Raw genomic sequence first — 14,324 nt, forward strand, 5'->3', positions numbered from 1 at the left:
CAACCCAGAACAGCTTTCTTCCCTTTGGTTTTTATTTTAAATGATTTTATTTTATAGTAGATGATAGCCCAAAAGAGATTCTCAAGGTTTGCAAAGAATAATTTGAAGATGTACATGAGTTTCCTGTTTTACTCTCAGATTAACTAGACCTTTGTTGGGTTTCATAATGATGATCTATTTGAAATGTAATGAAATACCTTCTTCAATAATACTTTATCTGCTATTTTTTTCAAATAAAATATCTCAAGAATGTGTTAAGGTCAATTTATATAGTAAACATACAAAAATGTGTCTTTTTGCTTTCTCTCTTTATATCCTAACGGGATTCCTTAGATATATTTAATGTTTCCATGAACTATGTGATTAACAACCATAGCAAAATATGTTGGCAAAAATTATCTTTGAAGGTTTTCCATCAGTGCTTTAATTAACATACAGTGGACAGAAAACAAACAGTCTGTTCACCCAGACTATTCAAAGATCCCTCCTGTTGCTTTTGTTTTCACTACAGCTGGGAAGGGAAAAATTATATTATATATATCCCTCATCTTGCTTCTGAATGATTTGTTTTGGTAGTGATTTAAAGAATAATTTGAAATATTTTTATGAGTTTGAAAGCCCATGAAATGCATAGGAATAATTTACAATGTAGATAACCAGGCTGTAGTTTTGCCAGTTTTTGTCAGTCTTTATTTCTGGAAAACATCCATTTTTGACTTGTTTTATCTTCTCTAAAAATCATTCTGAAATGGGATCAAAATCTAAGCCAATTTCATACTTTAGTCTTGATGAACCATGTACTACTGAATTATGAGCAAATAGGAATATTTCCTCTATGCATGACTGGGTAGTCTTGCTTATTCATAACCTCACCAGAGAAAAAGAATTAGGTATAAAATAGCAACCCAAAGAAAATTCACAGAGGCTAGGTCCTAAAGCTCACAGATTTTTGCATTGGAAAACCCTCAGGTCCTTCTTTAGATTTTGTTTACTCTTCACAGTCAGAGCCAGCAAGTGACTGAGTGATCAGTTTACAAAGTTTAATGTAGTAAATTCTAGAAGGAGCAAGCATGTCCATCATTGAGGCAAGCTAATCAATGGCTGTGATAGCTGTTAATACAACATTAAAGTAAGCAAGAAAAAAAAGCATAAAACACTGCTAAAAGCTCCAAAACCCACAGCTGTCTGGGGACTTACCCTTGTAAAATGCTAGAGGAAGCATTTATGCTTGTTTTATACAGGAGGCCTACCTGTCTATTAAATTCACTTTCCCCAATAATCTAGCTAAAGGATGAGTTGAAATGTTCATCACAAAAACAAGAGTTTGATGCATTAATCAGACTTCCCAGATTTCAACTTAAGTGGTGTTAAAAGATAAACTGAGGCGTATTAAACATTTTAAGACTTCACCTGAGCAAAAATCAATTTCAATGGGGTGCAAACCAGAAGCGGTTAGGAACACTCCAAGAACCCCAACTAGGGGAGAGACTTTTATGGAGAAAAGGCAGAAGAAAACAAGGAAATTATTTGATTCACTGTAGCTTAAGTGCTTGCTTGATTCAGAAAAGCCTAGTTGGAGGTTTGTGACTGGCTGTCCTTAGGTTTTCATTTTCAACCTTGAGGCAGCTAAGGGCTCAGGTTTGGGTTTGTTTACATAGGCTGCTAAAGCATCAGAGCCGCCTCAGTCTGATGGCCTCCTTTTTTAATTAATTTAACAGTTGGGAACATGGACTTTATGCTTCCTAAGTTTTGAAGCTCCTTCTTAGGGTAAGAAGGCAGGGAGAAAGTGAGAAAGGGGAATTGAAGCTGAGAACTAGACTTCCTATGCAGACAGCTCCTCCAGTGTTCGTGACTTCGTCTGCTCTGTGCCAGGACCACAGGGGCTAGTGTTATGTTACTGGACTAACAGACACCATGAAAAGTACTATATTTTGTCCAATATAAAAGGATAATGGTAAAATTAATATCAGGCAATTAATATCCAACGATAACATCTATGTTAAAGAAACAAACAGTTGCATTGAAATTTTGTTTTGAAGATTTTAATATAGACTATTTCTTTGAAGATTTCGGTATTTTTTTTCTGATTTACATTATAAAGAACTGAGAAACCGCTGGCTGGAGTTTTTCCCTTTCTGTGATTTGAAAACAAAACAAAACATCTTTGTGTCTAGGACTGTTTAATCCATTGACTACCTGATATTTGCTGTCTTTCTTATCTGCATTGACATTCTAATAAGGATCTTATAGACTTTTAGTTGTTCCTACAGGATTGTTTATGTTCTGATAGCCACCACCCCTAGTGCAAGGTGAGTGCACAGCTCTAAAGTTTAATCTGAGTGTTGTGCTACAAGGCCTTGTCTGGTTGTTATAAAACTTTATTATGTACTTTTGTGGTAAGCTGCCTCATATATTTTTGGTAATGAGGCAGGATATCTAAATAAAGCAAATAAAATTGCTTTATGTCGCTTTGCCTAGAATCATAAGTCTTAGAGCCTGACACATACTCAGGAAAAACTGTCTGTTTTTGCAGTTAAGATATTTTCATTCCCATTTGAAATACAGGGTACCTAAAGCACAGAGAGTTTTGTAAATTATGCAATATCCCCTATTCAGCAAACCTAACAGAAGGAATTCCACCCCAGGTCTCCTGAATCCTTGTGCAGTATTTCTTCTGTTACTTAATTCTGCCTGGTCCTATCATTTTTGCTCCAAAGAGACTGAGCTGTCTACAATTTATTCATTCAGTCAGTCAGTCAACAAATATTTATTGAGCACTATTCAATGGCCAGTGGGGACAATACCTTAAAAAAAGAAAGATTTTCTGTAAAATACTTGTTAGACATACATATTGAGCATTTACTGTGTGGAAGGTGGGAGGGGACTGCGATCAACCCTCTATGTACCTGAGTTTTCCCCTAGTCTTATACTAGTCTGTGAATTGAGCACAGTGCTACATTATCTGGCCCTTGGGTTCCTTTCTGTGGAATTTTTGGCCATTTCTATCTCCATGATTTTTTTAAGCTCTAATATTCTACAAGCCCATGGAAAGTTCTAGATTGCCAACACTATGGTAGTGTTTCATTCTAGACTGTATCCACTGAGGCATTAAGCAGTGGCAGATCTTTTAAATTCACAGTGAAATCAAAGAATATCCCCTCCAGAAGAATGATTAGCACCTTTCTGAGTTCAAAGGGAGATATTTTAGACCATTTGCATGTGACCAGTAGTGGTAGGGTAACTGATTTAGTGGTATTACAAGCTTCATTAAATACATTTTGGTTTCTTGGAGTGTCTTGTATTGATGGGAGCATCACAGCTGTAATTAAATCACCGCTCTCTTAGCCCTTTCTGAACCCATATCCTGCCAGTTATAAAGCCTGTCAGTTCACATCTTTGGGTAACAGTTGCCTAGAGGAGAACTGTTCTTGGTCAGACACTGAATTCCCCATCCTTGTGGAACACCTTCCCCTGCTGACCTACTGAAATGAAAGACTAGGAGTAATGATTAAATCTAATTTTCCCTCCTGTAGTAGCAGGACGAGCTGGGTCAGCAAGGCCAGTCCCTGCAGATGGCTTTAAAATACCTTTGTGATTTGATCTCCTTGCCTTCCCATCCATTTCTCTAAGTGCCTATCACTGTCTCCTTTACCACCCTGACAAGATTCCAAGGTTGAGAACAGCCCGGATGAATAGGAGCGTTTGTGATGCCTCCCGAGGGCGTTGCTTATTAAATGAGTTCGGCAATGGACCAAGTCCGACTTGTGAGCTACAAGGCAGGTTAGCACATTTACACGAAGATCATTTCATGTGTTATTTAACCCATTCAGATACCCTGTTGTCTCTCTGCTGCCCAGCATAACTCATGTGAAGTAATATAAACTCACAAGTTAATAATGTCTGATTTGTATTTTCAAATGCACCGGGAATCACTTGGTTTCATTCCTTTGTTTGGATTGTAGCTAGTTTTCTCAGCACAACTAGAGAATCTTTATGAAGTGTGTGTGTGGAGGGTGGGGAAGGGAGGGAGTAAAAATGCATTGCTTTAGGGCTGCACATCTGTTTTAGGGACTCTGCTGGATCTGCACAGTAACCATTGTTATGACTTATGGTGTGTCCTAAAATTGCATTCTACTCAGAGATATTCATACCAACTCAAAAATATTACAATTAAACTGTTATGAGTTAGTTTCCTCTGACCAGCAGAATATTTTTCTTCTCTATTAGAAAGCATGCAAATGATGCATAACAGATGGTGACTCATTATTTTATTTCTTCAAACAGATTGGCACTATCAGGTTGCTCAGGCCTTCCCACAAACAGAAGAGGAGGTGGAGGTGGACTCACATGCGTTCAGCCACCGGTGGAAAAGGGACTTGGATTCTCTCAAGGCGGTAGACTCAAACCGAGCCAGCCTGGGCCAAGACTCCCCAGAGCCCAGAGGCTTCACGGACCTGCTCCTGGACGACGGGCAGGACAACACCACCCAGATTGAGGTAGATCAATAATCTGGGTCATTGAAATGGATTAATAAATATATTTCTTATAAGTAAGGCACCCAACTTCCATATATATTATATATATATATGATATATATATATGGTGTCTCTTCAGCTCAATCTGGAACTTTTGGACTTTTTTGTAGGGAATCAATTTAATTCATTAATAAATAATTTTTTGTTAATATTCAGGAATTCAATAATAATTATAATTATATTAAATATTAATAGCTAAGCCATTTAATCCTCCACAAATTCACTTACTCAAGAAACAGACAAACATGGGCTTGATGACAGTGGGGGATGCAAAGATAAAAACAATACAGCTTCTGCCTGCGAGGAGATCATTGTGTAAGAGGGTCAGACAGTCTAAACGCCATAACCAGATCATCCCTATGCCATGAGATATGCACAAAAGTATATACAGACCAATGTGGCGTGGAGGAGGGGGTGATCACCTGCTTGGGACTGGGGGATGAGCTGTTATCAAAGAGTCCTAGGAGTGGGCATTTAGACTTGGGCTCAGCAGGTTGAGAGGAGCTCACCAGGTTGATAATCTGTCGATGGTAAAAGAGTAGATTCCTGGCAGAACGAATTACATCTGGAAAGGCTAGTCTTGGGACGGCATGGCGTAATGAGGAGTCTCGCCTGGTGACCAACTGTCCCAGTTTACCTGGGACCGAGAGGTTTCCTGGGATGTAGAACTTTCAGTGCTTAAAATGGGGCAGTTCTGGGCAAACTGATGGTTGGTGACTCTATTACTATACATAATTCTTTGTGATAATTGGAGCCACAAATGGGAAGGAGAAGGGTGGTTGGAGATGGGTTTGGTGAGTATGGAAGGCTGCTGAAGGCACGTTCTAGGCAAATTTGGGGGTTGCCCAGAGGCCTCAAGGGTGGTATTGCATTGCTTAAGCTTCCATAGTCCTTAGCATCGCAAATCGTAAAATATGATCTTGTTAGTACACTAGATATAACAGGTACAAACAAGTGACTCATGCAAATAAGCAAAAACCTTTCAAATGAGAAAAGAAGCTATTTATTCAGTTTATTACAGCAAGGGAGTGAGCCTCCATCACTTGCCTTTGGCAGAGACTCAAAAGCAGGCAGGGGAGTGGGAAAGTTTTTCAGTTAAAAAAAGAGAAGCCTCCAGGTGTGCTCTGACTGGAGGTTGTTGGCATGGAGAAGCTGGAGGTGGGCTCGTCAGAAGCCGAGCATCTCATGTGATTGGTCTGGGGAACATGTCTAGCTTTCTGTGGTTGGTCCGGAGTTGTGCACAGGGACAAGAAATAGAGAGGCCATCCATTATTAGTCCAGTCCTGCCCCTTCTGGGCCGATTGCTGCCAGGATTGTGTTTTGGCTCCCTGGACTGGTTGCTTTAGAGGTTGAGGTCAGAGTTCCGTTGTTTTCCATGGTCTGAACATTGCCCGTTTGTATATTCTCTCAGTCTGAAGTTTTAGGCCCTGCTATTTCCCAGGTAATAGGCTTGTATTTTAAAGGACCAGGCAGCATTCTTTTTACTGCCCTGAACTACTCATTATTTAGGAAAATAATTCAACTTCATGAAACAGATACAACATAGTTCTGCAGGTAGTATCAAGGCGTCATTCTGTTCCCTCATGGGGAGAGGACTCTTCAGATCTGAAGCACAGGCCACTGGGATTCTGTATATGTGAGAAGCCCAGCGATTTTCAAAACCCCTCTCCATCTCCTTAGCTAGTATGTGACTCCAGTGGTCCCTGGCTGCCCCACCCAGTCAGGCAGGTTCTTAACAGGCAACAGAGGATGTGCCAGAAGCAGAAGTCATCTAATATCTGTAAGAGGCTATTCTGACTCCTGCAGAGTGCCTTGCTATTTTGGCAACAATGTCATTATAGCAACTCAGAGTAGGCAACACAATTCTCCTCGGAGTTGCTCTTTAGCCAGGGTGTGGCATAAAGAAAGGAGAGCTGAACAGAAGCAGAGATGTTTACTCTCTGCCCAGAACTACTGAGATTAAAGTAACCTATTACTTTAGATTACTAAAGAGAGTAACCTATTGAGATTAAAAGGAGAGAACACAGGCTCCTAGAACTCTGTGATCTCCATACAGGATGCTGAATTTTTCTAATCATTTGTAAAAATAGAAAACCTTTTGCTCAGGGATATATTAACATTCCTCAAAATATAATCCTAGTTGTTAAAATAACCATGATTTTGTTATTCAGCCAGTTTTTCTCTTTTTCTACCTTAATAGAGAGAGACCACAAATGTCAGAGATTTTGAATCAGTAAAAAGGAGGAAGGACGATGTAGGGAGCTATTCACTGAGCACTTGCGTGGTGCTGAGACCTGCCAGGTGATATGTGGACATCATCTTGTCTAGTCCTCACATCAGCTTGGTGAGATTTGCATCCCCAAGTTCGCTGGCTAATCTCAGTGATTTACATGAGGGTACTTTCAGATTTAGGTTTAGTATTTTTCCTAAGGTCTCTCACTAATGAGTAAAGGGCTGGTATTCAAACCCTGGGCAGGGCTGCCCAGCTCTCAACATTTAGCCTTACTACTTGACTTTGCTTCCTCTAATATAAGGAAAAATAAATGGCTATTTGGTTATGTAATGATTTTGGATAGTTGCAGCATCTGAATATTGATAGAGTAACTTTGGGGTTTCAGTATTGCTGGAAGGGGACATGTCTTGAAGCTAGATTTCATAACAAGAGGACTGCTTTTATTTTGAGTTTATTTTTATGGGGTTCCAGGGATTGATGGGGATTATTGGGAATCTAAAGTCCCATAAGTCACCCCTTGCTACCACCACTGGTTCTGGAAGAAAAAGCCTACATCTGAAACTTCTCTGCAAAGTTTATTTATCCTGGCCCTTGAAATAGTATTTTTGAACACTGTTGCATCTCTTTTGGGGAAAATACTTTTGTCTGATTGAGTTAGATGGGAATAAGAAAGAAAGGAACCAAATGGTTATAGAGTAATTGCTCTGTGTTGGGCATTGTGACAAGATCTTTCTTATCTTTTAGGAATAAGCACTTTGATTTATGTTGCTTAATACAAGAGATGAGCATGAACGACTGTGTATGCTTTTTGCCTTTTAGAAGCTTCCAGAGTCGATGTCAGGAATCAGAATTATTTTGCCCGAGAGCCCTGACTGTAGCAGTGGCTGTTAAAATAATTTGTATCCCTGTGAGACTTAAACCACCCAGAATGGCATTCCTGAGTATGTTTTCCCTGACTTCTGCCATTGTCTAGACTGTATATCCCACTTTCACTGAACAAAGACAAAAACAAAAGACAATAGCATATTTACTATTTTGGCACAAATTCATTATGAAATAAACAAAGGCTGTTATTCTCTTAACTTGGTGACAGCATTTTTTTCTGGCTCTGCACAAGAAAAGATAATGGAGGGACTGTAAAGCTTAGTATCCCAGTTAAATAATCTTCCAATTGAAGTTTCGTTGTTGCTCTCATTGTTTTCTTTTTTTCATATTCTTTTCATGAAGATATAGGTGTTTTGAAACCGTTTGTATTTCCTGATAAGTGGAGACTCAGCAGTTAGTTGAGTTCGTTTACATAACACCTTTCTTCTCATACCTCCTCTGTTCATTTGGACGTATAGCCACTTGGGCAAGTCAGAGGAGTACTTCCTTCTGATTAGTAGATATTAAAAGCAATCACTAGCATGCTTTTTTTAAAAAAAAATTACAAACTGCTTTATTTTGCATGAAACCGCCATCTGCACCAGTTACAGTATATGTAAGAAGTAATTATCTTCTCCAGGCTCCCAGTAACTATCTTCTCTAACCAGTTTTATTTTATTTTATTTTTTTTAACTTTTTATTTCTTTATTTTTTACAATAAACTGCATGTATTTAGAGTGCACAATTTGGTATCCCAATCTCCTAATTCATTCCCCCCGCCAGCCCTCCCTGCTTTCCCCACTTGGTGTCCATATGTTTGTTCTCTACATCTTTGTCTCTGTTTCTGCCTTGCAAACCGGTTGATTTGTACAATTTTTCTATAGTCCACATATATGTGTTAATATACAATATTTGTTTTTCTCTTTCTGACTCACTTCACTCTGTATGACAGTCTCTAGGTCCATCCATGTATCTAAAAATGTCCCAGTTTCATTGCTTTTTATAGCTGAGTAATATTCCATTGTATGTATGTACCACATCTTCTTTATCCATTCATCTTTTGATGGACATTTAGGTTGCTTCCATGTCCTGGCTATTGTAAATAGTGCTGCAATGAACATTGGAGTGCATGTGTCTTTTGAATTATGGTGTTCTCTGGGTATATGCCCAGTAGTGGGATTGCTGGGTCATATTATAGTTCTATTTTTAGTTTTGCAAGGAACCTCCATACTGTTCTCCATAGTGGCTGTATCAATTGACATTCCCACCAGCAATGCAAGAGCGTTCCTTTTTCTCCACACCCTCTCCAGCATTTACTGTTTGTCGATTTTCTGATGATGCCCCTTCTAACCGGTGTGAGGTGATACCTCATTGTCGTTTTGATTTGCGTTTCTCTACTAATTAGTGATGTTGAGCAGCTTTTTATGTGCCTTTTGGCCATCCGGATGTCTTCTTTGGAGAAATGCCTATTTAGGTCTTCTGCCATTTTTTGATTGGGTTGTTTGTTTTTTTGATATTGAGCTGGATAAACTATTTATATATTTTGGAGATTAATCCTTTGTCTGTTGATTCGTTTGCAAATATTTTCTCCCATTCTGAGGGTTGTCTTTTTGTCTTGCTTATAGTTTCCTTTAGCATGCTTTTTGTAATTACTTTGGGAATATAAGGGCTTCGGGACTTTCAGGTAAAATCAATTGCATTCATGATTCGGCCATGCTTGATCAGCCTTGGGTGAATTCCATGATCCCAGGGTCACATGCATGGATGGGCAGCAGGTGGATCTGCACCTTGCTGCTGGCTGCCCTTCCGTTTCCTGAGGTGGAGCCCTTGCAGCATCAAGGGCGCCTTATGGGATGGAGAGGGCCTGAGAAGTGTTTGGTGAGAATTACCGGTCTTTGTAAAGCTCAGGTTCCTCAGCTTATTCCTGTGTAATGCTGTTGGTAACTTGCAGTCCTTTGCTTTACAGAGATCAGTCACAAATTCCTTTCTAACACACAGAATCAAATATGTGGTTCTTACCACTTTTTCACATGTGGTATTTAGAACTTCATATTCCTTGGGACAATGAAAATGTTTCTGGAAAGGATTGTCAAGTGATTTTTTTTTTTTTTGGCTTTGATTCAAAAGTACCTGGATGACTTGAAGAAGAGAAGATTGAAAATAGGGTGTATGGATCATGTAAGTGTAGCTGCACGATCCAAACCGACTCAGACATTGTGAGCTAGACCAGAGCCTCTCCAGCGATGCAGCTGTGGCTAAACTACAGCCCACACTTTGCATTGCGAGGAGTTAGAGCACAAAGCAGATATAGCTACTAGTTTTGAGGATATAAATTTCTGGAAAATCTTAGATTAAATTGCGGTGCCTACCAACACCATATCTCGTGGATTTCTCACTCTTGTACCAAATAAAAATTGCAGGCATATCCAGCAATTGTATCACCTATGTTCACATTAAAGTTCATATCTGGGGAAAACAGTGGAGAATGGTTAGCAAATATGTGCGACAGATGTAGCTAAAAACTAGAGATCAACTGTTTTTCCCCTAAATGCATATGTAAAAACTCTTTTTTTTTGATCATCTGCTGCACACATTGCTAGTTATATCTGTATCGTGTTGTCACAAATTCTATAACGTATTTCTTTAAAAAGCTATCAGTTGCCAATTGCTGCACACAGGTCATTGTATGTGTTCTAATATTTTACTGCAGTTCATAACCAGATACTGTATTTGATAGGAAAGAAGTCACTGGCAAATCCTTTATCTAAAAGAGAGTGTGGTTACTTTGATGATATTTTACAAAGCAAAGGCAAATTTTATCATATCCCATGTGGGCATAATCTCCATGGTCTGTTTGCAGTACAGAGAATACATCAGAATATTCTTAGATAATGAAATCCTACTGCTCGTATGTCTCAAGCCTAGGTATGCTTTCTCGCTTTCACAGATTTGACAATAACGGTATTGAATAGAAAGGTAGGGTAGTAATAAAACACATCATTCCCATTTCACAGAAATAATGAAAATTTGCAAAATACTGCTGTGCTGATTCTTTCTTCAGGCTAATGTTCTGCTCAGGGAACACATGGAAGACAGTACTTACAGATGAGAAGAATGTGATAATGCAGATTTGTGATGTTTTTCAGAAGAAAGAAAAGTGCCACCTGATACTGCACAGTTCTCTTACTATATTTATTATGAATGTCTAAAGCTGGTGTAGATTTTTTTTAAGGAAGCATTTCCATCTTAGAGGAATCTTAAACTTGCAGAGGCATCCATCTGTGGTTGCAGAATCAGAAAGCTGTGCAAAGGGAATACTAAGATTAATCCTGAAGAAGCATACTTATTTGACTCGAGTGAATTAAAAAATTTCCTAAATGCATGTAGGTGTCAGATTGGCTTCCACAAAAGGTGAGAAAGAAAGCATTGTGAGAGCATGTGATTAAAAAGGAGCAGAAATACTACATAAGTTAATCAGTACCCAGAGGAAGACCCTTATCCTGTAGAGAGCCAAGGACAAGGTGTTATCTCAACCAAATCATGGAGAGAGCTGAAAGGTAGCCAGGTATCAAGGTATTTCTCGACAGAGAGTTTTGCACAGATAAGCAGCTGACAAGATTTTAAACTCCCTTTTATACTGTGTGTCTTATTCAGTTCAGGCTACTATAACAAAAATACCGTAGACTGAGTGGCTTAAACAAGAAACGTTTATTTCTCACTGTCCTGCAGGCTAGGAGCTGGCAGATTTGGTATCTGATGAGATTTGGAATTCTGGTTCATAGGGGGCTGTCCTCCTCCTGAGTCATCTCATGGCTAAAGGGGCTAGAAAGCCCTCTGAGAATCTGTTTTCTAAGGGCACTAATCCCATTGATGAAGGCTCCACCCTCATAACCTAATTGCTTCCTAAAGGCCCCACCTCCTAACACCAGCTCATTGGGGGTTAGGTATCAACATATGAATTTTGGAGAGACGCAAATGTTCAGTTCAACACACTATGCTAAGGTGTTCCAGATTTATCAGGAAGGTACTTGGAAGCTACTAAAGATTTTAAAAAGGGAAAGACAAGATTGTATTGGCACTCCAAAAATATTGCTATAGGGGGCTGAGTGGGAAGTGGATCCGAAAACCCCAATCTAAGGAGTGGAAAAATGAATTAAATCTAGAGAAGAATTGTTGTGAGGTAAAATGAGATAGTAGTTAGAGGAGAATGCTACTGATGGGCACGGGAATTTCAGGAATATTTAGATTTCTAATCAGTGATTTACATTAACCACCATGATTGAAGTTTTACCCAAACTTCTGCTGCTTGCTGAATTCTGAGGGTCAGTTGCAGATCCTGGTGTCATTTCCTTCCCTGGCAGGGTGGCCACAGCCTTGCCAGCACCCTCCTCATATGGGTTGGGAATTGGCCTCATTTCTTCAACTCTGTATTGCCGAAGGTTGTATGTGAACTGACCACAAAATCTGTTTCAACTTCTTTTGTTTTGGAACTTGGCAAAAACACATAGTTTCAAACTTATGATTTAATCCCATTCATTTTCTTTTAGAATATTGATGATGACTTGTAGTTTTCAAAGAGGAAAATCCACTGAAAAGAGTAAGTCAGGCAGAACTTATCTGCAGCCATTGCTCACCCTCTAAAAAGATAATGAGGGTAGAAAGGGGGCATCATATATCTTGCTCGATTATAGATGATCCTTAGCTTGACGTGTCAGCTCTTTATTGAAACAAAAATGGAGAAAGATCCATAACTGCCCTTCACAGATTTTCGTAAAGAATAACTGAATTATCTCTGTGATGCTTCACTGTTAGTCAATTGAGTTTACTTACAGTAAGAACATGGAAATAGCCTTCAGAATGATACATACAGGTTGTAAAATTATTGTGTGTTAGTCATGTAATTTATTTTTAGACTAAGAATTATATATTTTAGAATAATATTTTTTGGGGGAGGAGTTTCTTCCTTCCTTCCTTCCTTCCTTCCTTCCTTCCTTCCTTCCTTCCTTCCTTCCTTCCTTCCTTCCTTCCTTCCTTCCTTCTTTCTTTCTTTCTTTCTTTCTTTCTTTCTTTCTTTCTTCTCTATCTCTCTCTCTCTCTCCCTTTCTCTTTCTTTCCTTCTTTCTTTCGTTCTTTCGTTCTTTCTTTCTTCTTTCTTTCTTTCGTTCTTTCCTGCCTTCCTTCCTTCCTTCCTCTCTTTCTTTCTTTCTTCACTAGGTCTTCGTTGCTGCGTGCGGGCTTGCTCTAGGTGCAGCCGGCAGGGGCTACTCTTCCTTGCCGTGGCTTCTCTTGTTGGAGAGAACGGGCTCCGGACGCTCAAGCTTTAGTAGTTTGGCACACGAGCTCAGTAGTTGTGGTTTGAGGGCCCTAGAGTGCAGGCTCAGTAGTTGTGGTACACGGGCTTAGTTGCTCCGTGGCATGTGGGATCTTCCTGGCCCAGGGATCGAACCCGTGTCCCCTGCATTGGCAGGCAGATTCTTAATCACTGCACCCCCAGAGAAGTCCCTAGAATAATATACTTTCATTCTCCATATACAAAGAAAAATATCATACTTAACCTCCCCTCCCCAGAACCCTGAGATTAATTATAAGAATCTTGCACTGAGTTTTTCCAACCTTAATTTCCTAGCCATTCATGAGGATTGCATCATAGCCTCTTGCCTTTCTTCACATTAATTAGGGCAGTGATAGGGAACTTCTAATGTAGGGAATACCAGGTAACTGTTCACCAGTTGACTTTCTCTTCTGTCATCTTGCAGTCTTATTTTTCTTCTTTCCCCAGTCTAACTTCCAATAGGACATTTAAAATACACTTTCATGAAAATTATTATTTTCAGTATCAAAATTACAGTACCACTCAGTGTCATAGGTCTAGATCTTTACTTAATTGATTTTTGAAAATCATCCTGAAGAACCAGGCTAATTGTTTGCTAGTCCAGAATGTGTCCAGTCTTTATACATTGAGGAAAGGGCTCAGGGTGAACTAGCAAGTGGCTGGTAAGGAGGGGCTGGAACTCGGGAGCAAAAATTCCAGCAGGTGCTTGAGTCCTCTGTGCTTCTGGCAGCTGAAGGAGCAGTGTCCCCCAGTGGACAGTGGTCCAGACAGGGCTGTGTCCCGTTTGCTTTTCATCTTTATTGGACGAGTCTGAGAGGAGCATCACACAGGGGAGATACGCATCCGAGGATCAAGCACCAGGCAGCCCAGGCTGACCCGCCGGCGGTTTAGGCAGTGCCAGCACTTGGGTTGGGGGTGCCAGGTTCCCCGAAATGTTGAGTTCAGGCTCAGCCCTTCTCCTTGCCGGGTGCATAGCTCATCTTCTCAGCTGTCTAGTTTCTGGGCAACAGAGAGACAGCTTTGGGGGTCATTCACTGGACAGTCCCATTCTGTATTAATGGGTCATGCCTTAAGGACTAGTCTTTTATGTGATATTTTCAGAATCAGAAACAGAATAATAAAGTGAGTGTAGCTCAAAGACTAAATAAGTCTGGGTTGGTACAGGCATGCCAATAGCATGATTTTTATTACTACACCTGGAGGAGTATTGGGGCCACTACTTATTCCTGTGAAGGTTTGTAGCGTAATGAATCTGCCAGCCCATGTGATATGAACTTACTTAATTTTAGAAATACTAACACCGAGTACACTAAATCACACCAAGTCTTTGCCATTTATTTTATCTAACAAATTAATGTGC

General features: G+C 39.7%; 1 protein-coding gene across 1 annotated transcript in view; it reads left to right on the forward strand.

The window, feature by feature from the left end:
• PLXDC2 (plexin domain containing 2) overlaps positions 1-14,324 on the forward strand; it is a 400,818-nt gene that overhangs the window by 156,926 nt on the left and 229,568 nt on the right. The window contains exon 2 of the mRNA XM_057731187.1: positions 4,285-4,496. Coding sequence (XP_057587170.1) covers positions 4,285-4,496 — 212 coding nt within the window. The remainder of the gene's footprint in view (positions 1-4,284; positions 4,497-14,324) is intronic.

This window comes from Hippopotamus amphibius, chromosome 4 (assembly GCF_030028045.1).
Source record: "Hippopotamus amphibius kiboko isolate mHipAmp2 chromosome 4, mHipAmp2.hap2, whole genome shotgun sequence".
NCBI classification, from domain to species: domain Eukaryota; kingdom Metazoa; phylum Chordata; class Mammalia; order Artiodactyla; family Hippopotamidae; genus Hippopotamus; species Hippopotamus amphibius.